This window comes from Armigeres subalbatus, chromosome 2 (genome assembly GCF_024139115.2).
Source record: "Armigeres subalbatus isolate Guangzhou_Male chromosome 2, GZ_Asu_2, whole genome shotgun sequence".
Taxonomy (NCBI): domain Eukaryota; kingdom Metazoa; phylum Arthropoda; class Insecta; order Diptera; family Culicidae; genus Armigeres; species Armigeres subalbatus.
In genome coordinates this window covers 331,051,574-331,077,579 of record NC_085140.1, presented here as the reverse complement: position 1 = coordinate 331,077,579, position 26,006 = coordinate 331,051,574, and the positions used below count along the sequence as shown (strand labels likewise).

General features: G+C 39.7%; 2 protein-coding genes across 3 annotated transcripts in view; both read right to left on the bottom strand.

The window, feature by feature from the left end:
* LOC134212756 (zinc finger protein 431-like) overlaps window positions 1-15,394 on the bottom strand; it is a 69,950-nt gene extending 54,556 nt beyond the window's left edge. The window contains exons 1-2 of one of the 2 annotated variants that reach the window (XM_062690893.1): window positions 15,107-15,394; window positions 13,127-15,054 (exon numbers count right to left, since the gene is read on the bottom strand). In XM_062690893.1, the coding sequence (XP_062546877.1) occupies window positions 13,138-15,054; window positions 15,107-15,226 (2,037 nt within the window). In that variant the 5' untranslated portion in view covers window positions 15,227-15,394 and the 3' untranslated portion in view covers window positions 13,127-13,137. Of the gene's footprint in view, window positions 1-13,080; window positions 15,055-15,106 lie in introns of those variants that run through there. The other variant, XM_062690892.1, reaches the window with a different exon arrangement.
* LOC134212754 (zinc finger protein 431-like) overlaps window positions 1-26,006 on the bottom strand; it is a 115,614-nt gene that overhangs the window by 49,788 nt on the left and 39,820 nt on the right. The gene's annotated exons all lie outside the window — the stretch shown is intronic.

The window sequence follows — 26,006 nt, the reverse complement described above, 5'->3', positions numbered from 1 at the left end:
CCGAGCATCATTATTCTCATGTTTCTTGATTATTGGGTGAGAAATGAATGCATTTTATATGCGCATTGCCTTATTGTTATTGATATAGGAACAGATACCCTATATTAACAAACCAATCGTTCAAGCTTATTCCGGGCAGATACAGCTTATTGAAGAAATTACTACGTGTACGGTCCATCCAAGGTGGTATCGTGTCAACTGTAAACCGTTGAGCGAGCATTGCACAGCCTTCTGAAGGACAAACAGACCCGCGTTGTTCGATCCAATCAACATACTGGAACGGGCACCTTGAATTGCAGCTAATTTGTCCTCATCCAGCATGGGATACATTCGGTTTACTTTTGCCATATCGAATTTCAGTGGAGGTAAGTTTGAATATTTTTCAATTCGTACCACCACTAGTCGTTGAAAATCGTCAGCCGTTCGAATCACCAAACACATTTTCAGATCGTCAGCATAAATGATTTGGCAAATCCAGTCCTGATTTTGCAGCGACATAAATAAAAATGGTCCCAAGTTGTTTCCCTGGGGTACACCAGAAGGACGATCAAACACAGGAATAAATTTGCATTCTGAGTTTCCTTTACAGAGAATCGATGCAATCGTTTAACCCGGTCCCGGTCAGAGTTATGACGTCCTAATTGCCTTATACCGAGCTGACGCGTGCATATTATAAAGACTAATATGACTATTTTTCCATGCGCTGTTACGCGCATTTAATGAAGGGTGAATTCAGTTTTCTGCCGTATGCCGGTAAAATGCATACCTACATGTTAAGAAGGCAAAGTTTATAGTAAGGTTAGCTTTATCACTTATACAGGTATACCTCGATTATATGGACATTTTCAATGCAATTTTCCATATAATCGAAGCAAAATTTTTTTTCTCGAAATTTGTGTTACACGATGAAATAAGTCTTAAAAGTTGAAAGAAAATATCCATATATTGTCTTACAGTCTAATCCGCATGTTTGGGCTCATTTTATGATAACTCAGTAGATTATGATTTTCTATAAGAACGTAACCTTTTTTCCAGCCGCTAGTTTCTAAGATTACGTTAGTAATGAAAACTTCGCCCAGCTTAATGTGAGCACACTAATATACTTATTCACGAATTCTAACTACAGTGCCTTCCTGTTTCAGCAACAAAACTGGCTTTATATAGAAGGACTGACACTTGTCCTCTTTTGATTTGATCGCAGCAAATTGAAACCGATGGAGAATTTTGTTCTATTGTCTCCTATTGAAAATTAGTCGGATTGGACTATGGGCTCAGAAGATATGGCCAAAATGCATTTGTTTATGCAAAAATCGCGTAGAAACAGTGTCACTTTTCTGACACTAATCTTTAAAAGATCTCCTTGCAACAAGTTGCGTTTGATTGATATTCTTAAAAAGAATTTAAATCAATTTTGGACATTAAGAGGCTTTTGATTCAGTTTGCGTCGATGTCTTATCCGACAAACTCCATGCGTGTGGACTTTCACCACTTTTAAAAAACTACTTGTACGATTTGTTGTCAGAGAAGCGTACAAGTTTTTCTCATGGTGACTAAGCAACTTCACGAATTAGCTTCATGGGTCTCCCCAGGGCTCATGTTTGAGCCCCTTCTTCTAATTTTACCTCAGAGACATTGATGAATGTCTCATGCCGAATTGCTCGTTAAACCAGCTTGCGGATGACTGCGTTGCATCCGTTTCGGGGCCAACCGCAGTTGATCTGCAAGGACCATTGCAAGATACTTTGGACAATTTTTCCACTTGGACTACAAAGCGGGGTATCGAATTCTATCCGGAGAAAACTGAGATAGTTGTCTTTTCAAAAAAAACATAAGCCGGCAAAGTTCCCGCTCCAACTGATGGGTAAGACCAAGATTCTTTTATGTATACAGGTTATCCGACTTGTCAATATCCCCAACTCAGCCATCTTGGATTTTTATATGGAATTTATGCTCGTTTGTTTACGTTTTGCACTGAAAATGTATGTTTCCCCCCCGCGCTGGTTATTCCCATCTACTGACGAAATCGGATAACTTGTACATAAAAGAATCTTGGGTAAGACAATCACTCATAGCATATCTTCTAAATACCTCGGGGTCTGGTTCGACTCGAAATGTACCTTCAGGGAAGCACATTGTGTATCTGACACAAAATGCCAGAAACGGATCAACTTCATGCGATCAATAACCGGAACATGGTGGGGAGCGCATCCCGAAGATCTTATGACGTTGTATAGAACAACCATTTTGTCGGTCCTCGAATACGGTAGTTTCTGCTTCCAGTCCGCGGCTAAAACACACATGTTGAAGCTTCAAAGGATTCAGTACCGCTGTCTCCGTATCGCGTTAGGATGTATGAATTCGACACATACAATGAGCTTGGAAGTACTTGCGGGAGTACTGCCACTAACAGATCGTTTCGCGGAATTATCGCTCCGGTTCCTCATCCGCTGTGAGGTTCTCAATCCATTGGTCATTGATAACTTCGAGAAGCTGCTCGAACAAAACCCTCAATCTCGATTCATGAGTATTTACCACTGGTACATAACGCTGGAGGTAAGCCCTTCTTCGGTAGATACCAATCGTGCTAACTTCTTAGACTCTTACAGTTCCTCTGTTACTTTTGATCTGTCCATGAAACAGGAGGTTCATGGAATACCAGACTTCCTTCGTGCGCAGGTCATACCTCCATTATTTGTAAGCAAATACGGGCACGCCAGCAAGGAGACTCCACTGGTTTCGATGTTTTCAACGTTTTTCATAGCGCCTACTTTAAGCTGAAAGAGCCGTGTTCTGTGTATACTGCTGAACTTGCAGCTATACACTATTCACTCGAGCAAATCGCATCCCTACCTCCTGACCACTTTTTCATCGTCACCGACAGTCTAAGTTCCTTGGAGGTTGTTCGGTCAATGAAACCGGTTAAGCACTCAGCGTATCTTCTAAATGGGATACGGAAAGCTTTGAGTGCCTTATCACAACGGTCTTACACAATCACCATGGCTTGGGTCCCTTCTCATTGCTCGATCCCGGGAAATGAGAAAGCGGACTCTTTGGCTAAGGTGGGCGCTATGGAAGGTGATATTTACGATCGGAAAATCACCTTCGATGAATTTTTCACATTAGTTCGTCAGGAAACCTTGAACAGCTGGCAACAGAAATGGACAAATGGGGAGTTGGGTAGATGGCTGTATTCAATTCGCCCGCAGGTGTCGAAGCGTCCATGGTTCAAAAAATTGAATATGGGACGAGACTTCATTCGAACCATGTGTCGTCTAATGTCCAATCACTACACTCTAAATGCACATCTTTTCAGAGTGGGGCTCTCGGAAGGAAATCTCTGTGTTTGCGGCGAGGATTATAAGGACATCGATCATGTCGTGTGGGCGTGCGAGGAGCATCGTGGCCCCAGATCTGCGCTAACTGAACATCTCCGGGTCCGAGGAAAACAACCAAAGCCTATTAGGGAAGTGTTGTCGGGCCTTGATCTCGAGTACATGTCCCTGGTCCACCAATTTTTGAAAGTTGCTGATGTAAAACTGTAATCATTGTCTGCCCATTCCCTTGTCTGTCGTACCCCATATCGAATGTCTTCCTCTTGTTGTACATTTCCATGTCTGTCGTTAATCCCTTCCGTATGTCTTCCTCTCGTCGTTGTCTCCCAAAAAAAGTTTGTTTGTCCCGTTACAGATGTAAAATGCGAGGAATGTCAACTTTGTGAACATCAGCATAGTAATTACTTAAGCACCCTAAAATCCTTTCCTTTCCTACTGTATTATTGTATTCCCTAACCTCGACTAAACCGCGAGTCTTTCGGTTCCCCAAAACTAACACTATGTATAAGAATCAAGAAATGTATTGTTAAACTTGATTTCGGCTCCGTAACGCTTCACGGCAAATGAGCCTTCCGAATAAACGAGAGATTAAAAAAAAAAATTAAATCAATGTAAATAAAGGGCTTTATAAGTGTCATTTTCACAAGAACCAATTGACATTTTCCGCCAAAAAATGTATCTCGTTTTATTGTCTCAGTCAATTCTTTGACTTATTTAAGTTCAACTTTTTCACAGAACTCATATTTTAGAATAAAAAAATCGGAAAAGTGCCGCACGTTTGAAGAATTGAAATTGGCCTTATTTTAATTAAAAATCGGGCGAATGTTAGGTCAAGCTTGGAAACCAGCACTATTCGTCAAAAAGTATGGCGTCAAAAAGTATGGGTTCTTTGGGAAAGTTGTCCTCAAAAAATTGAAGAATCGATTGAGCGGATAAAAATTGTTGACGGGAAAGGGAATTGCACAGTGCACCTACACATGCTAAGTGGAATATTAAAGGATACATTTTTATGGCTATTTTGGACTACGTTCGTATATTAAAGTAGGGCTGTATTTTGCAACGGGTTTTAAAATTCAAAACGACTCACAGTGGCGGGCCTTCATAAAAATCCCGGACAAAACTTGAGATTGTATTCAAAATTTCACCACCGCGCGCTGTTGTATTTTGTACAACAATAACGAAAAACACATCGCTCACATTACAGTTTGCATGAGCGTTTCAGGATCACGCTTTGCCGAACGGTTTAGCAGCAATTGATTTAAGAACTGCTAACAAGAACATTCTAAAGATATTCAATTTCTTTTCCTACCGTTGAGCGTCAGTATAATCCTTAAGCCTTGTGCTGAACAAATGTGAATACCAGGATATTCGACAACATTTATTTAAACATAAAGACTGCTCGAAGAGTTTTCAGTTTTTTACATTCAAATAATTATCAAGTTCGTCCAGAAGAAATAATGCCAGGTTTGAAAACCATTTGGAACTTTATGTATCACATATTGAGATAAACTCTTTCAGTTTCGTGGATATACCTAAAAAATCAGTCTCAGTGGGTCCGATTTGCTGGATGTTAATGCATCATCCGTCCTTCTATACTTAATTCCATGCACCAAAAGCAGAAAAAGGTTGGAAGCAAAGATCTAACAGCTAAATATGACAATCTCATCTTATTACTTGCTCCGCATACTGTCAGTCTGACAATTCACTTCACGTTTTCGTATGGCAGAGATCACCAAAAATACGCATTATTTTTCACCACCTATTTGTAAGGACGTGGTCGTGGCTGTTGCAGATTAAAGAATTGTATGTTTATCATTATATATAATGAAATTTTCCAGCGCGAAAATGCTAAATCAATCAAGTCAATCGAACATATGACTCAGAGTGCATCTCCAATATAACATCACAACATGCCTTACGGGCCTTTATTTGCCCCAATATACCATAATAAATATAGAATCAATGTAAAATATGACTTACAATATTCAACAAAACAACAAAACACAAAAAAATTGAGCGAAAAAAATGTCCATATAATCGAAGTCCATATAATCGAGGGTCCATATAATCGAGGTAAACCTGTATTTTGTAAATTGCCGCCCAGACTACGAGCTAGCTACAGTCACTCTCAAAATTGAGCGTACACCATGGATTAGATGAATATATTTGAAAATTCCAAAGGAAATTTAATTGTAGCTCGGTTGTTTTTAATGCATTTCAACATTCATCCCTTCCTTCAATGTATGTGTACATAAAATGGTTGAAATTTTTTCTCTACAGTTTATTTATTTGGAAATAATCTCAAAATGCGCCTATTAGATGTGACAAAATTGAGCGTACAGCGAGCTTTTCTCTATAAAATTTCTTATTGGAAACACGATTAATGTATTTTAATATTGTTTTTTCATGATTATATTTATAATAATAAACATCCGCTACTTAAAAATTCAATGTTTTGAAATTAAACCATGTTTTAATCAAAATGGCGAACAAGTAAGATGTATAAACAATGCTATTTAAAAAATCAATGCTGCTGGGCAAAATAGATGCTTTAAGATGTGGATTTCACCAGCATCGTGTCTTATATATGATAGATAATCGAAATCGAGCGAGACATACGATAAATTTGGGAAAATTCAGTCGGTAAATGATGAAAACAGATATAAACATACAGAGAAAACGACAAATGTTGGGAATGGCATATTTCAAATTAAGTATAACTTTATTTAAAAGTCGATGTGTAGGTAGCTTATAAGCTCAGGACACTCATTAATAATAATATTAATAAAAGAGCAGCACACGGATACATTATAAGATGTCATTTTATATTTGAAGACTCAGTCCGTAGGAACAAATTTGGTTGAATCATTTAAATTCACCAAGATATCATTAAATAAGCTGCCGAACTCTTAAAAAAAGTTTATTTTTACTCGCCACATGGAAATCATTCAATTGTATCCCTTATGGTAACAGACCGTGGAATTTAATCCAAATTTAATTATGAAATTACGATTTTAAGCTATCTTTTCAATATTCAATCAGAAGTGCTCTACGGGGTTGAAAAGCTGTTTTTATGTTCGGTACCTTAACATGCACCTTGTACTTTTAGAATTTGACTGTGAATGATTGGATTCAATAATATTACTCTTAATGATACACCTGAGACAATAATCGAGCTTTAAACAAATTTAAGTTAAAGACATACTAAATTTGAATTATGTCATTCCTAACATTTGTCTTTTTCTCTGTATGTTTACATCTGTTTTTATCATTTACCGACTGAATTTTCCTGAATTAATGTTATGTCTCGCTCGATTTCGATTATCTATCATATATAAGAGACGATGCCGGTGAAACATACAAATTAAAGCATCTATTTTGCCCAGCAGCATTGAATTGGTAAATAGCAAAGTTCTTACCTCTCACTTGTTCGCCTATTTGATCAAAACATGGTTTAATTTCAAAACATTGAATGTTTAAATAGCGGATGTTTATTATTATAAATATAATCATGAAAAAACAATATTAAAATACATTAATCGTGTTTATAATTAGAAATTTTATAGAGAAAAGTTTGCTGTACGCTCAATTTTGTCACATCTAATAGGCGTATTTTGAGATTATTTTCAAATAAATAAACTTTCGAGAAAAAATTTCAACAATTTTATGTACGCATACATTGAAGGAAGGGATGAATATTGAAATGCATTAAAAACAATCGAGCCAACCATTTAATTTCCTTTGAAATTTTCGAATGTAGTCAACTAATCCATACTGTACGCTCAATTTTGAGAGTGACTGTATATCACTTGATAGAGTAACTTGATGTAAATGTTCTAACATTTCATTTCACTGGAAATAATGCATAATGACGTCTATGGTAAAGATTCGCTATATGAAGTAGTATATGTGGCTCGTATTCTGACGGCAAATAATACACTATGAAAAACCTCGACAGATGTACTACAAAGTACGAACGAGGTGGCATTTGCAACTCGACTAAAAAAATGGTGTCTCTATTAAATTTTCGGCAAAATGGGTCTCTCCGCAAATTGGTCAGATTGCACGGAATACCATTCTGCAGTTTGTCATACATCCTGTGGAGCATTCTCTTAACCCTTTATAAGGCAGACGAATCAATACAATAAATTAACCAAAACAACAATAGGACACAATGTTGACATGGTATTAAACTCAAATTTATGTTTGTTATACATTAAATAGTTCAGAAACATTGAAAAATTGGTGGCAATATAGTTGGGCTGCAAAATGGTGGTATGACATCAAGGAAGGAGCGCCCAACAGAGCTCTGGTCCCCACAAGTCCCTATCTTACGCTTCCACGGGTCGTCCGATGACAAAAGACCGCCAGCTAAGGGTTGTGTACTTAGCTGGTAGTGCAGCCTGGGCACTGTTGTCCTTCTGACATCAGCTAGAGTGAGAAGGTACGCCTCGAGCGTCTGTTTACCAGGATGTGCGGCTCAAACAGCGTCTGCCTGGTACATACACAGCGGCTGATTAACGAAATGCTGTATCGCGTCAGCTATACCTAAGTTGGCAGCCTCATCATCGCAATGTAGGTAACGCGACCCCGGTAAGGTAGCTTACTGAAGTCTCTCAAATACCACAAAAAATGGAGATAGAAGAAAAAGAGAACGTTATTTTTGGCAACCGACCCGGCAACGAAATAAGGACTATGATTGGAAACTCGGTACCTGGAATGTCAGGACCCTAAATGAGCCTGGACGAGTGAGCCTTCTGGCTCGTGAACTGCAGAAGGTTGGAGTGAACGTGGCTGCTATTCAAGAAGTTCGATGGCCTAGATCCGGAGAACGTGAATTTCGAGCCGTGGATCCCACGACCAATACTGCATTCAAGTATAACATCTATCACAGCGGCGATGAAAAAGCAGAGCATGAAGTTGGTTTCGTAGTGATAGGCAAGCAGATGAAGCGAGTGATGCGGTGGAAACCCACTAGCGAACGAATCTGTGTGTTGATGATACGAGGCACATTCTTCAATTACAGGAAAGACACGTTTTATGAATGTCTTGATAAAGCCTATGGAGAGTGCCAAAAGCATGACGTGAAAATTGTTATCGGAGACGCTAACGCTCAGGTCGGTAGAGAGGACTTTTTCCCGTCCCATAATCGGTAGGAGAGCTTTCACTCCGCTACCAATGACAACGGCCTACGGCTAGTAAATTTTGCTGCTGCCAGAGGGATGATCATCAGTAGCATCTACTTTGCACGAAAGAACATCCGAAAGCACACCTGGAGACACCCAAATGGTGAAACCTGGAGACACCCAAATGGCAACCAGATAGACCATGTTCTGGTGGATGGGCGCCATTTCTCGGATGTTATCGATGTGCGGACATTCAGAGGTCCGAACATTGACTCTGATCACTACCTCGTTGTCAGTAAAATTCGATCACGGTTGTCAACTGTATCGAACGAAAGATCACAGCGAACGATGCGTTACAATATCCAGCGATTGTCGGCGGAAGGAGTATCGGCTGAGTACCGCCAGAAGCTCGACGAACGGATAAGTGCAATCAACGTTAGCGACAACATCAACGATCTATGGGAGTCGATCCATGGAGCGGTGAGCACAACAGCACGAGAAGTGGTAGGCACTGCACAGAGGCGACCCAGGACGGGTTGGTTCGATGTGGAGTGTCAGAGAGTGACAGACGAGAAGAACGTTGCCAGAAGCCGGATGTTGGTGTCGGATACCCGATCGAATAGAGATCGGTACAAGGAAGCAATAGCAGCCGAAAAACGAACCCACCGCAAGAAGAAAAAAGAATATGAAGAACAAGTTATTAGTGAGGCGCAGGAAAAAATGGAGCAGAACGATATGCGGAGGTTTTACGAGTCTATCAATGGCGTGTGGAGAAAGACAGCGCCATCTCCCGTCATGTGCTACGACCAACAAGGGAATTTGCTGACAGATAAAACTGAAGTGGCTGCCAGGTGGAAGCAACACTTCGAGACTTTGTTGAATGGAGGAAGTGACGGTGCATCGGTGAACAGAATAGATATTAGTGACGATGAACAAGCTGTGGAGCCACCTACACTAGATGAGGTTAAAAAAGCTGTCAAAGAGCTGAAAAACAATAAAGCTGCGGGAAGGACCAGCTCCCGGCTGAACTTCTCAAACATGGCAGTGAGCAGCTTTATGAAGTTCTGCACCATATTATGTCGAAAATATGGGAAGACGAGGAAATGCCTGCTAGCTGGTTGGACGGTCTCATTTGCCCTCTCTTTAAGAAAGGGCACAGACTGGAGTGCGCCAATTACCGAGGAATAACCCTCCTTAATTCGGCGTACAAAATTATGTCCCGTATTCTGTTCAACAGATTGAGACCGCTTGAAGAGTCCTTCGTCGGCGAATACCAAGCAGGTTTTCGTGAGGGCCGATCAACGACGGATGAAATGTTTACCCTGAGACAAATCCTTCATAAATTCCGGGAGTACAACTTGCAGACACATCATCTGTTTATTGATTTCAAGGCGGCGTACGATTCAGAAACGGAATGAATTATGGCAAATTATGCTTGAACATGGTTTTCCGGCGAAACTGATACGGCTGATTCGTATAACGTTGGACGGCTCGAAATCAAGTGTAAGGGTTGCGGATGAAATATCGACGTCATTTGTTACCTTAGATGGATTAAAGCAGGGTGATGCACTCTCGAATCTACTGTTCAATATAGCGCTCGAGGGAGCGATTAGAGAGCTGGTGTGCAAAGAAGCGGTACCATTATCTCAAAATCGCATATGCTCCTGGGATTTGCGGACGATATCGATATTATCGGAATTGATCGCCGTGCCGTGGAAGAGGCTTTGCGCCTTTTAAGCGGGAGACGGCGAGGATTGGACTCACGATCAATACCAGCAAAACGAAGTACATGGTCGCTGGCAATCAACGTGGGTTCATTAGTGGTGGTGGTAGCGAAATAGTGCTGGATGGTGAAAATTTGAAGTGGTAGAAGAATTTGTGTATCTTGGAACATTAGTGACGTGCGATAATGATGTTACCCGCGAGGTGAAAAGGCGTATTGCAGCTGCAAATAGGGCTTAAGGCTTGTTCGCGACAAAATCTGGACACCTTAAAACACGTATAACTTTCGAAATACCTCATCAACGAGTGAAATATTTCGTAGAGTGATGAACGTATGTCTGTACTTTGTGAAAATATATTTCTTATGAGTGGTACAAGTACGTAGTGAATAATGGCGTCGAAGGAATTGCAGGTTCGGAAAGAATTGTGTGCAGTCGCAATAGAAATTCGGGTCTCTCGATCCAGAAAATGACTAAAAACATTTTGTTTTCATGTGAACACTGTTCAAAGCGTTTTAAAATTTGTCAATGCTTGTTCGACAATATCTAAAACGTCAGAGATTGGAACAAAAACGGATTTTATGAGCCACCAGAAGGATACGAGCTCGAAACAAATTCTACTGAGGATGCCAGATCATTCGGCACGTATTATTTCTTAGAAAATTCAAATGTCACAAAGTTTCGTGCATACATCGAAGCATCGATAAGGAATGAAGCCATTTGAAGTGAAAAACGTACCGAATTAAACCAACAGCAGTTTATGTTGATTCTTAAAGTTATGTGTCCAGATTTTGTCGCGAACAAGCCTTATTACGGACTTCGTAACCAGCTTAAGTCCCGTAGTCTGCAAACGAAAACAAAACTCGCGCTGTATACTACTCTGATTCTTCCGGTGGCTTTATACGGCCATGAGACATGGACGTTAAAGGAGGCTGATCGGAGAGCTCTCGGAGTGTTTGAGCGTAAGGTGCTGCGGACAATACTCGGCGGTAAACAGGAGAACGGTATCTGGCGGCGTCGCATGAATCACGAATTGTACCAGGTGTATAAAGGGCTGGATACTTATTATTAAGCTTATACAACACGGCAGACTACGGTGGGCTGGTCACGTTGTTCGTATGCCGGAAGAACGTCAAGCGAAGATAATATTTAGTAGAGAACCCGGAAGAGGCCACAGGCTTCGTGGAAGGCCGCGTACAAGGTGGCCTTTTGCAGTTGAAGAGGACCTGAGGGCGCTCAATGTTCAGGGCGACTGGAAGCGATTGGCCCAGGATCGAGTCCAGTGGAGAAGGATACTACATTCGGCGTAGGTTCATCGAATAGCTATAGCCCATCAAGTATCAAGTATAGTTGCCACTGCCCGGCAAGCGGGAAAACAGACAACAACAAAAATAAATAAAAGATTTTCAAAATTAGATTTTACGTAAAACCAGTCAAATCAAGGCACGTTACATTTTTTGGTGAAGAGTCCTAGTCGGAAAACGCATAACAATTAAAAAAAATTGCACTTTTGTTCCCAAGGGGGGACCCTTGGGAAAAAAACACAATTTCGTCAAAAATCCAAACACCAAATATACAGAAAGGCAAAGCTTTTTTCACGCTAATCACGTAATAATCTAACACAGGAGATTCAAAATAATTAATACCAACGGGAAAAAATATATCTTTGTCGTTTTTTGCCTTTCTCGTACAACTAAGTTGTACCGAAAGGCTATCATTTCACTCCGAAAACGAACTTTTGATAGAAGTCCCGGAGACCCATAGTGTTATACACAGGATTTTGTTTTTACACGATTTTTTTCGCTCGTATTTTTGATCGTGTGACTTCAATTTACCACCAAACTCTTCGCAACATGTTTCAAAAAATCCAGAATAAATCGAAGAAAAATCACATGATAATTGATATGCGTTAAACATTTAGGATGAGTGGAAAATTGAGAAAATGTAAATCGTGTAAAAACAAAATCCAGTGTATACCAATCGACTCAGATTGACGAGCTGAACACATGTCTGTCTGTCCGTGTGTATGTATGTGTGTGCGTATGTGTGTGCACAGAAGCTAAGAAAAACATTAGACAACTTTTCGTATAGTAATATTTAACCGATTTTCTTGCAACAAGTTTTATTCGGCAGGGGACAAAGCCTTGTTGATCACTATTGAATTTGATAACGATTGACCTTTGCGTTTAAAAGTTATAAAGAAAATGGTACATCGAACCATATAAGCCCCATATAAGGTTGGTGTCTTGACTAAATGCGAGAAAGGCAGTATCACTACTAGGTGATTTAAAATGGGTTTTTAACGAAATACAACTTTTTTAAGCTTTATTAATGTGTTTTTAAAACGAATTAGGTTCAACTGAAAATCCTTCTTCCACTCGAAACTTACGATCTGTTTGTAAAAAAAAACTGTTCTCAAATTGACATTTCAATTTTTATGGCTCAAATTCATCTGGGGTGTTACTAGAAAGTAAATAAAGCCCCTACATGGGAAATAATAAGTAGAGCTCTTGTTAACAAATAGAAAAAAAAAATTTGTTGGTAGCAATATAGTTGCCACAGCCTTATAAAGGGTTAAAGATCATATAACTTTGACATGATGAAACTTGTCAATAAACTCAAATTTAGGATGGCTCATATCGCCTCGTATGTTCATATTTCCTCTACTGCCCATAATCGCATATTTGTCCCATATGAATAGGAAATTCAGCAGAGATTAAACTGATATGCGATAATAGGCAGTATAAGGGTGGATCAAAAATTTGAACATGGTAGAAAATCATGAGATTCAGATTTATTATATATGGGACAACAGATCTGATGAAAATAGAGAGATGCTGATCCAACAGCATTTTATACATTCAAAATGCCCCGGATTTCTTTCCAAGAACTAAAAATAACTAATTTCATACGACGTCTATTTTCAGATAAGTTTGACTCCACTTACCTGTCCAATCCTCACACTTCTTCCACCGTTTCGACGATCTCCTTTACGATCACCTCCTCTTCGATCTCCACTTGATGACCAAGGTCTTCGTCGTCTTCGTTCTCCATGTAATAAATTAGTTCCTCTGTCTCTTCCACCACTTCAGCTTTCTCCGCCAACTGCTCGCTGTCCTTCCCGATCGAGCCGGCGCCGGTACTTCCAACCGCTGATACCACATTCGTTCGATGCGTTTTGCGGTGCTTCTTCAACGCGGAAGTCGTGACGTACGAGGAACCGCAGATGTCGCACTTGTGGGCTTTGATGTTCTTGTGAACCTTCTCGTGGACGAGCATGTTCGAGCAATGGGTGAACGTTTTGCCGCAGAAGCGACACTTGTGGTTCTTAATGCCCCTGTGGACGTTCATATGTTCCTTAAACTTGTGGGCGTAAGCGAACGTTTTCGGGCATTTATCGCACCGATATTTGCGGATTTTCTTATGGATGACTTCGATGTGGTTCTTGAGGATGGTGGCCGTTGCAAATTTCCGTGTGCACTCCTGGCAATGGTAAAGCTTATAGTGATTGCGGTAGTGAGACCACATGAGAGCATATGACGGGGCCACGTACTTGCAGTCCGGTTCTTCACAGGGTCGGGGATAGCTGGCGGAATTTTTCAGAGTTTCTGGCAGATGATCCCTGTGGGCGCCGTAGTTGGGATTATCGGGAAAGTGTACTAACATGTGAATTCGCAAATCGACCTTATTTGTAAAATGAGCCGAACAATGCGTGCAGGTGTAGCCATTCTGTTGATCGTGTTGCTGTTGAAGATGTCGAATCTTGTGCTTTTGGTACTGTTCATCGTTGTGGAAAGTGCGCTCGCAGAAGGTACAAGTGAACATCGGTTTTTCCATGTGAATGCGTTCGTGTCGCCGGAGAATGGTTCCGGTCTGAAAGTTTTTCCCACAGGATTTACACTTGTATCGCTCAGATTCTTGATTCCGATGGGCCCGAACGTGTGTTTGAAACTTGCGAATCTCAATAAAAACCTGTCCACACACGTCACAGTTGAATCCTTCTTTGTGTTCGGTGTGGAAATTTCTGGTATGATCGTACAGCGGAGGATACGAACGAAATTTCAGCGGGCAGTACTTACATAAGTAGCTAAAACCATGTGACTCAAAATGCTTATTGAGCAAGACAACCGTCTTAATCCGCACAGGGGCCAACTTCGTGCTACAGTCTTCGCACTTATATGGTAACATGCTCTTATGAGTAATCAAATGAAGATCAAACATGTCCTTATTTTTTAAAACCTCATTGCAAATGTAACACTTATTTGGAATAGTCTCAACAATATCCAACTTTGGGATGGTATGCCGTTCCTTTCGATTAGGCAGCCTCGGTTTCGATTCGCTCAACATCGTAAGTTTTATCGGAATGGGATCCTCAAAACCTCTGAATTCTTCCTCATCATCGTCACTCTTGATGTACGCTTCCGACAGCTTCTCGACTACGAAATCATCTTCTTCGATCGCTTCAATTTTTATGTCAATTAACTGCTCCTCCACCGGACGATCCTCATCGAACCCAACGGCTTCAATTACAACATTATGCAGCTCAGATTCTGTTAGTTCTGAGTCTGGGTTCTTTAGTTGCCGATCAACCAATGGAAGAACCGACAATTCCGGTTCCAGCACCTCTTCTTCCGAGTTCTCTCCTGAGTCACATTCATCTACCCTGACTTCCTCCACTACTCCCAAAAGACCATCGCTGTAATTGGTTGGTCCTTCCGCCTCAATTAGTTTCCTTGCCTCTTTACGGCTTAGCTTTGTCAGTGGTTCCAATAATGCTTGGCTTTTCAGCAGATCCACGTAGAAGCCGTACAGGAAATCAACTTTTCTGACGCACAGATCACAAATGCGCCTCGGATAAGCGGCACTCGGGTCGAACTAAAAATCATTTTTGTTATTACAATAATAAAACAATGATCTTGGTACTCACCTCAATCTGGAACAGCTGATAGATTAGGTCCGTGAATCGTTTATCGCCGATGTTTGCTTTGAACAACGGCACCATGCTTTTGCTATAGCGTAGGCAAATCCGACATAAGTTTCGGGACATTTTTTCTGGAGGCTCGAACAATATTAGTTTTGTTTTAGTACCGGTTTAAAACCATAAAAAGTTTGAAAAAAGTTATGAGTTTTTGCACAAAAACACGAATTTGATACTGAAAACGACGAGAAACACGCGCGCGGATTGTTTACCAACATGAATTGTGCCGACAGTAGGAATAGGCGATACCGGTACGATATATCGAGTATCAATATTTCCACTTCGATAAATCGATGGATTATATCGATTATATACACTGATATACAGTATCCCTCCGCTTATCCGGACCTCGCTAATCCGACGACTCGTTAGTTCGGATCTCGCCAATTCGGAATTTTCCGGATTAAAAAGTATCAACACCCATTTAAACATATTATGCTGTCAGTTTTCAATTTTGTGCTGTAATTTTGTTTTGATTCATTTGTTTGGATTTGAGAGTCGGATTAACGAGAGAAACCTCGATAGTCCGGCCATATGCTCTCTCATAAATATGATAACGAGAGGAGATACTTAAGGAGATACTCCTGACAGAATCCAAGTTTCAAAGTGCTCGCGTTTTCGGGGGCACACCACTCGATACGGAAGCAACGCATACAACTGTCATTTTTATTTTTTCATGCATGCTGCGACGCAGCAAAACCAAATCAACAAAAATGACAGTTGTGCGTTGCTTCCGTATCGAGTGCCCAAGTAACCATGAAGCTATATATGCTTGTAAAAAACACAGCCCTAAAAGTTGACTTAAAGTGGAAAAGGGCAATTATAAGACCGAAATAATGGTTCATTACTTTGGCATGTTGAAATAAAGCACCAGTAATGCATTGCTGCATTCGTACTGCTGATTTAGAGTATCGTTGTCTGACAGTTGATAAATAAATGCAACAACACATCGTTAAAACAGATCTAATGCAATTAGCATTTAGCATGCCGATTTGTGATTGATATATGTGCAATATTGTAATGCTTGGTGTTACTTGGGTGGTGTGCCCCCGAAAACGCGAGCAAGAGGCTCGGAAGCCTCCTCTCAAGAGGCTCTCATGGAAAAACTGTCAAAACGTACCAATTGTGTTTGGCCCATAAGAAGCTAGGATAGGATGTGCCAAGTTGTCATTAAACATCGTACCGATTTACTGTCACAATCGTACCGGTTGCTGATTGGTTGAAAATGACAATAGATTACATCGATTGGTAGCGGCGCGTTTTTCGTAGGGCGTTTTTCGTATTGTTAGTTTGGCCATGTTGCAGGTTTGTAAAGTTGATATTAAGCAAAATACTTAAATGTTTGAGTACCAGTTTTTGGTAAAAATACACAGAGCAAAAAAAAGTTGGGATTCCAACATTTTTCAATGTCATTCCAACAATATAGAAAGTTTGGTATTTTTAAGTGCTAAAGCTTTCAAGTAAAATAATAAATTGATTGATTTGAAAGTTTTTCTTCGGTTCAAAATTTTTAGTTTTACAGTGAAAACTCTCAAAATAAAATGTGTAAAAATTTTAATCAAACTTCATCATTCTACCTTTTTGGCAACACTAACAGAAAAAATGATGTAACTGGCAGCCCCAATGCGCCTTTCCAACTAACTGTCAGTGAGTGATACGAAAAAAGATTGAAACAAAAACCGAGACAAAAACAACAACCGTCGTTTTCGCGTTTTTTCGGTTGTTCCACAACAGGTGCGTTGCATATCCAATTGTGAGTACGGATCTTGGTACAGTGATCGTTCGCTAATTGGGACGACCTCACCCCAACTAGCGAATGCCGTTCGCTAATTGGGGCGTTTTGACAAGCGTCAATGTTGTTTACTTTTTGCATTGAACAAAGGAAAATTTTACGCGCCAGAAAATATCGATCCCGCCAAACATGGAAACAAAACGTCAACTCGTTTTTGACATCACATTCTGACGTTTAGCTGCTTTTTAATTGGGTTTCGCCCCAATTAGCGAACCCCCAACTAAAAAGCGCCCCAACTAGAAAACCCCCAATTAGCGAACGTTCACTGTACGCATATTGTGCGGGTAGAGGTCCCATCCCCTCCGGATCCGGATATTTAGGCAGTTCGACCCGGAACCACTCTAGAAATTCGATTTACCAAGCAGTCTCCGAAAGCCGCCATCCGGCACTGCTTGACGCGAGACCTCTGTCACCGTTCCAGCCACAATTTGAAAGCTTGCGGTTTCATTGTCCAACTGAGCAACTGGCAGAGCAGGAAATGCATGATGGTTCGTAATTCCTATTCAATATTGTATTATCGATAACGAAAACCTTGTGATTGTAACTTTTTCAGGAAAAGTTCTCCTGCAGCAAAAGGAAATTTTCCGCTGCTTGTTATAGAGAATACAGACAGTGGATCAACACGGTAGGTTCCGTGATTCATAAAATGAAAACCAAAATACAATTATATCTTTATCTTCAAAACAGATCTGTCTCCGCTTGAGCCGCAAGCTGAAAGTGATGGACACTACCAAATACGAGAATGCTATCGAATCTGGCAGATTAACAAGGGAATGGCCAAAATTAGCAAGGAAACCTTATCAAAATGAGTTCATCGCGATCTGGCCTCTTGAAATGTGCTTCTTGCAGGAGGGTACAGTACACACGAGAACGATGTACGTGTACGAGGACGATGCCTACGACAATAAGAGCGAAGATCGTGTTCTGGTCAAGTGGATGGCACTACTTGGCTTGTTACAAAAAGCGATGTTTGGATATTTGTGTGCTAGAAATTAATCAACTGGAGCGCTTCGTCCTATTCTGATAATCCACCACAATATTATTCTGAATGAACAGCCATCGATGAAAACAACTGCATCCGCTGATAATGGTGTACTTAAAGCAAACACCAGCGGTAGGCTCGTCATCATCGGCATCGACAATAGGAAGCAGCTCATCCGGATGAGACAACAATACTAATAAAAACAAAATTTTGATTAAATAAAGAAAAATCTAAAATAAAAACAAATAGCACTTTAGTTAATTTGAAAACATCACAGTCAAAGTGAAAGAAATATACACATTTAGTTTCGAATAAAAAATCTTATTTTGAGAAGAACATGCACATTTAGTTTCGAGAGGGAAACGTTATTTTGACAAGTTTGCTGTTGTCAAAGGTTTTTCGAAGTGACATTTTTTGAATTGGTAGATTTAACAGTCCCATACTTTCTACTGAAAATCACTAACTGATTTTATCAATTTTACCAACGTTTCTTTTAATTTTACCAACGATTTTTTTGTGTGTGTACATTTCTATTGAACTGCAAACGCCATATTAAGTATTATCAATGTTTGTAAAGGTTTAAAACTCTTGATTTTAAGCTTTACGATTCACCTTTCTGTCATTTTTGATTTCAAAGTCATATTAACATTGGCGAAAACTTCTCTCTGTTAGCTTTCGCTTCTCTTATACATAAATAATGAATGGAACGAAAAGAAAAACATCAAGTTTTGATACATGATATTTAGAAGATTTTGTACCAAATTATTTTAGCTGCGGCCACCTCGTCAGAGCAACCGACTAAAAAACAACAAAACAGTCTTAATTGAGTTGTCACATCCTATCCTAGATAAGAACTATCAATTGACGGTAAAATCAGCTGTTTTCAAACGTCTCGTGAAAAGGCCTATATTGCGCATACAATAATTCAATACAAAATTTTCAAAACGAATGATCTGCTTTTGTAAACAAAGATTCAAACGTCGATTTGACGAATCTGAAAGCACTCTCACGCAAACCAACACTCTAAAAAATCATCACGTCATATTCACGTGAAAAATCACGTAACTGATCTGTCTTGAACAAACGACGATTGTTACGTGACGTTAGTAATGCTCACCTGAAATTCACGTAACTTTTACTAAAAATCATGGGAATATGACTGTATATCCACGTAAACAATTTAAGTAAGATTGTGTTAATGTGATTGCAATATTACAGCTTCGGCGTTTGCGAAAGCCCGATATTGTAAACAAGAATGAATGATACAGCTTAGCTTAGCTTAGACTGACTGTACATATCAATGGTTGCTACTCCGTGATTGATCAGAACTGGTGCAAATTGCACTACGATCCAAGTGAATAATGGTTGGGATTTACCAACTATTCTCGAAGTGCACATTTCAGCAGCTCGAAAATGTTGATCAATAACGGCGCCGGCCAAGTCCTTACAGTCAGTTGGGAAAGGGAGGGAATGTGAGTGTGTGGTAATTGTTGCTACTAGAGACCGAGAATACCTCTGCATCTCCACAATTACCACGGGAAGGAAGTAGTGTTAGTTGGGTGGGGTAATCAGTAACATAGATCGGGATTCACCATGGAAAGTGATGTGACCTATGCAACCTACACAGCAGTATTAGCATTTCCTTAACTTGTTCAATTGTTCATTCTTCGCGAGAATAAACAATCAATCGCTCAAAGTGAGCGATTGTTAATTTAAATTTCGGATTAGGCGCCCGCGTCATCATTTCTTTAACGTAAAAAGTAAAAAATAAACGGGATTAAAATTGAATATAATTGATAGTAATCAGAAAGCTAATGTCATTCAGCAACCCTTATTTTATCTCTATCTGAGGTTCAATAAGAATGTAAATTTAAGTTCATTTTACATGCCGTTTATTTTGCATTACTTTCGCGCGCGTGTGTGTGTCGCTTGCCGTGACCAGTATACCATAATCAGGATCTCACTGGTGTTAATCCTGATGTGCCGGTTGGCACTCGTGTTGGGCTTGTGCGCTTTGAGCGGCACACGGTCGCTTCCCAGACTACATAAAATCGCACACGGTGCAATACAAGATGCTAAATTGGAGACGATATACATGCATGTTGTATGCAGATCGCCTCCACTTCAGCATGCTCCACGACACCATATACGTCCATGTGTTGACTGGGTTTGATAGGGCCTGCTCATAGTTTAACAGAGCTCACTGTCAAACCTCACCACATCCTGAGCAGGCCCCCTAACTCGCAGTGGCCATGGGGAGGGGTCGTAAAACCCTTGGACATAGTCCCTGCTGCCCTCTGTAAACAAGAATGAATGATACATAACCTAAACATAATGAGACTTCGCGGGCGGAGGTAAGTGATATTTCAGGTGCATCTAGGTGGATATTTTCCGTGCCTGCAATTCTCCTCTTTAGAAAAAATAAGCAACGGAGGTAGGATAAAATATTTTAGATTCGTTGAAAAATGATGTGAAATAAAAGGAAGCTCCGTGGAAGTCTAGAGCTACAGTTTTCTGGTCACGTTAGTATAAAGTTGATAGTCTAGGTTCCACTACTTTTGGTTAATTAACAACGGCAATATAAGCAATTTTCGAGCAAGCAGCCGGTTTCAATTTCTCAGCGATTCTTATTGATAATTCTCGAGTGATTGAGCTTCCTAGGAGTGCGTGGGTGCTTAATATTGCTAATTGTTGGATTAGCAACGTTTTCTTCAGCGATTCTGTCCCATTGTTCCATTGCCTTGGATTATCGTCAAACCACTCCTAGGTAACCAATAAGCATTAAAGTAAGCACTATAGTAGCATTATACTGGCATTGCATATTCTCCATGCTGTAAATAAGCATTTCGAAAACCTGGCTGTTCTAAATAAGCATTTTCAAAGCAATCATGAGAGGCATAGTCTTATAATAGCATTTTGAATGCACAATGTTGTTTTTCGTTAAGTGCAATGGAACAGCTACATTAGTGCCACTTTAAGGCCTGTAGTGTTCATACGTCAAACGTTTTCCAATATGAAACCATATAGCGGGAACTATTTGTCCAATGAACTTACATTTGAGAATAGAAATCGGTACGTGCAGAATGTTTTTTCCATTCCGACCATTGACAGGAGTACTTGTCGTTAACCTAACCCTATCACTAATTACATAATTTAGATACATTTAATTATTCCATTGCACTATTTTCGATGGATGCATTAAAGCAGCACTACCGTAGCTGTTCATTGCAACTGGGTATGACGTTTGTGACGGTTGAATTCTGAGATGAGTTAGATTAAGTTGCAATGTTCCTGAAGGAGCGTAGTATTTATATTGGGCAACATTATTCCCAATACTATCTATCTCTTATGGCTCAGCTGGTAAGGGCGATGACAACAACAGCGTCGGGTGGCAAGAGCGCGAGTTCGAATCCCGCTCGAAGAAAGTAAAAAATTATGTTCCATTTTTCAAATATGAGAAAATACAATAACGATATAATATGAAAAAAAAACTATGTAAAAAAAAGAATTAGAAAAAATGCCAATAAAAAAACCTTTTTTCTTGTTTTTAAAATTAAGCATTAATTCAGCATTTCGGATGCTGAATAAATGCTACTCAGCAAAATTTCTACTTTATCGATAAAGTAGGATTGAGCATTTAAGCAGCCATATATTGGGCCAAAACCTGCATTAAAATAGCATTAAAGGTGACTAAAGGGCTTATTGGCATTTAAAGCTTTGCAGTAAAGGCGCATATAATGCCACTTAAATGCTTTATATAATGCTTACTGGTTACCTGGGCTGTATTGCCCGTACCGTTAATAGTTTTAAGCTACAATGCTTGGTTCATCATTGTAAATATGGTGTTCAAATCCAGATTGAGTCTACGAAGTGTGCAGAAAAGTATTTTTCCTATATTATTCAGCTCAAATTATACGGTGGTTTTCCGTTAATCTTGATACTTGATTACGAACCGATTCACAGACAGTGACGGGAGTTTTAACTGAGCTGTTTGAGTTTAGAGCGGAGAGGATTTGGTGTCGGTTTTCTCTTTGATAAAAATTTAATTGCCTTTTTTTCATCATCCTTTTTTTTGTCCTTAAATCAGTTCGCCAAAAACAATCATGCTCCGGTACGGCTACTGGTAACCGCGGGTACAATTGCTAGCGAGCTGTTAGAATTCAAGTAACCATTCACAGAGTATGAGTGTGAGGAAAGAGTGATTCCATTTATCTTATTTGAACCTTCACGTCCTAAGTCACATATTGCTAAACATAAGTGAAATTTTATTTCTCCTATTTGCGTTTAGATCATACGAAAACTAATCGAAGTGACGATATCTTACAAGCAATAAAACTCTTTTACCGTTGGAAGATGTTTTTCTTAATATTTACCAAGTTTAGTCAGTTAGATGAATTTTGAATTGTGTTTTTGACTTTAGACAAGAGGGCAGGCACATTTTCTTTTCACCATTATATCCAGAAAATGTATTCATAAAATCAAATATTGGTGTGTGACTTAAAAGCTTTCGATGACACCATCGGAAATATATCCCTATTAAACACTGCTTTACTTGAGCTTGTCTGGATATTTCATCGTATGCTGATATTCTGACGATATGGGCTATTCAATAAAAATTGAACGTAGTGTTCATGTTTATTCATTTCCTCATTCAGAATAGCGTGTAGTGCAGTTGCACAGAGCTCAACCATTTGTTCAAATATTATGGAATATTTCTATATACAGTGATCGTTCGCTAATTGGGGCACGACCTCACCCCAACTAGCGAATGCCGTTCGCTAATTGGGGCGTTTTGACAAGCGTCAATGTTGTTTACTTTTTGCATTGAACAAAGGAAAATTTTACGCGCCAGAAAATATCGATCCCACCAAACACGGAAACAAAACGTCAACGCGTTTTTGACATCACATTCTGACGTTTAGCTGCTTTTTAATTGGGTTTCGCCCCAATTAGCGAACCCCCAACTAAAAAGCGCCCCAACTAGAAAAAACCCAATTAGCGAACGTTCACTGTATATTTACATGCTTCAATTTATCTTGTTATCACGCTTCGATTTTGAATCGACATTATTCGAAACTAAATCATTTGTTTATAGGAATACGGAACTTAAAAATGTCAACAAATGGTTCTTTTACAACTAATGATATTTTCGCAAAGCTGGCATCATTGTATGAAGACTTTACGTATTATTTATATTTGCATAATCATAGAAATCATTTAATGATAAAAATAATTTCATAATATAAATTAGAAAGTTATACGGGGAGCGGGGGAGGGAGGTTTTTTAATTTTTTTCTTCTTCTCTTTGTCGTTTCAGAGAGCGAGCATAGGCGCTTAAACCTAGGCTAAATAGCCAGGGCAAGGCTAATACCACAGAGAAACAGACGTCGCACTTAGAACAAAATGCAATCAAAATCACCGTCGAGGAAACAGTATCGCCCAGTGCTAAAAGCACTGTGTGTGGACAAGCGGCAACTAGATGGCGGTACTGTGCAAACGTCAAACACAAGCAAATCCGATCGAAGCGCTATCGGTGGGCGATTGACCACCTACAAAAAATTAAATCCACCGTTAAAAAGGTGAACGATGGAATATGTTTTAAGTGAGACGTCTGTTTCTCTGTGCTAATACCTTCGCCCCATCCGAGAAGAATCATCACCCAGGAGAACGGGTGACACAAATTTTTAGCCAAGTCACTTCCAACGTCTTTTCGCAAATTTGATATCATTTGCTAATGATGATACTCCTAACCAATATACCCTACGAACCATCCAACTCCTTGACATCTATGAGGGCGTCGGTGAGTCGCTGGCCTCTCGTTAAGTAGATGTAATATCAACATTTCCTCCCCTTTCCTTAGTAACGGAGAAGATGGGCGTGGCCAGCAATGGTAGCTTTCATGCTTTATCATTTTGGGCCTCCAATTGGATTTCCATTAAATCCCAAGTGGAAATCCATAAGCATTTGGGGTAAGGAAGGTAAAGAATATACATGACAGCTATCAGTATGCAATCTACGAAATACTCCGTTACAACGCAACGCATCGCAACGCAACGATTCTTATTGATAATTCTCGTTGCTCTAACTCCAAAGCGCAATGACAAAATGACGGCATTCCCTGTATCAATGCATCAACAACGTGAAAAAGATTCTCTTTTATGGGCAGTTCCTGTCCATTTTGCATTCATTCCAAAATCATTTTATTGCAATATGTACATTTCAAAACATGCAGTGGTTACCTGCTGTCTTGTAGCTTTCACTTAAAATTCACGTAATCAGTACGTACAAATCACGTCAGGTTCACCCACCCTCTGGCGTCCTATAATATCACAAGGGGTTTGACAATAGCCACCATGTCCACGGACGGTAGCTCATTACCGTCCGTTGTTATTGTACGGAAATAAACATTATGTGTTTTGTTTACTATTTGTTTTGGTTAAATCTGAAAATTGTTTTCAAAATAATTTGCAAGATTTACATCTTTGACCATGGGAATTATGTTATTTGATGATAGAATATAATAAACTTACGAATTGGAGGGAATCTACTGGTGAAATCAAACGCTACTCGAAATCATATTTCGTAACTTGTTCTCCCGCTCCGAATCAAACAAAATATATTATTATTGTTTATACTGTGATCAGCATCACAGTTGAAATGGTCATTCATTAGTGAAAATGAAATGAAATAAATGGTGTGCTGAAAGATGTTTTAGAATTATATTTACATGCCCATAAAAACTGGTATTATTTTTGACACAATTGAAAAAGTGTAGCCAACAATATTTTGGATAAAATCCAGCTACCTTTAAGGTAGCCTCACACCTCGGGAATTTGGTTCGCGGATTTTTTCCCCATGCATTTTTGCATATGCGATGTTTTCGGAATTTGGACACGGAAAATCAAAATCCCGGCCCCATTTAAAATACACGGGGCTCAAAATCCGCTGGAAAATTTTCCCGAGGTGTGAGGCAGCCTTAAGGTAGCCTCACACCTCGGGAATTTGGTTCGCGGATTTTTTCCCCATGCATTTTTGCATATGCGATGTTTTCGGAATTTGGACACGGAAAATCAAAATCCCGGCCCCATTTAAAATACACGGGGCTCAAAATCCGCTGGAAAATTTTCCCGAGGTGTGAGGCAGCCTTTAAAGACATGATTCGGGAGAAGTACTTTTCAAAATGTATGCTGGACATATTCATGAAGATGTTCGCTACGCTGAGAAGCATCTCTTGCCACGGGGCTGGGTTCACCTGATCAAACACGTAACTTCTTTCAAACTTCACGTGATTACTACTGGAAGATCCAGTCAGAGTCACCGGATAAATCTAGAGTGCTTTGAGAATAGGTCGTATGTGCAAAAGAGAGTCTCTCTTTGCCTCCATTCTCTTTAGATTATTACAGATCTATAATAAAGTTTATTTCAGATTTCTTGGCAGATACAGTGATCGTTCGCTAATTGGGGCACGACCTCACCCCAACTAGCGAATGCCGTTCGCTAATTGGGTCGTTTTGACAAGCGTCAATGTTGTTTAGTTTTTGCATTGAACAAAGGAAAATTTTACGCGCCAGAAAATATCGATCCCACCAAACACGGAAACAAAACGTCAACGCGTTTTTGACATCACATTCTAACGTTTAGCTGCTTTTTAATTGGGTTTCGCCCCAATTAGCGAACCCCAACTAAAAAGCGCCCCAACTAGAAAAAACCCAATTAGCAAACGTTCACTGTATCAGAAGATTTTAGCTTTCTCTAGCGTTTTGAAGTGGAAATGTGGCAAAATATGCAAAACTAGCTTATGTACAAGCGAAAGAGAGCGTGAACAAAGAGAGCCTCTCTTTTGCACATACGACCTATTCTCAAAGCAATCTAGAAATCACGTAACTCAAGGAAACTACATTTTGTTCAGGTTACTTGTCATTCAGGTCACTGTTACGTGAAAAGTAGAGTGGATGAGAACCACATTTGTTTTCAGGTAAATATAACGTGAAGATTTTTCAGAGTGAACACCATCAATGCGAAGGTGAAGGCTTATGCTAACTGTTGATTTGCGTGGGAGTGCTTTCAGATTTGTC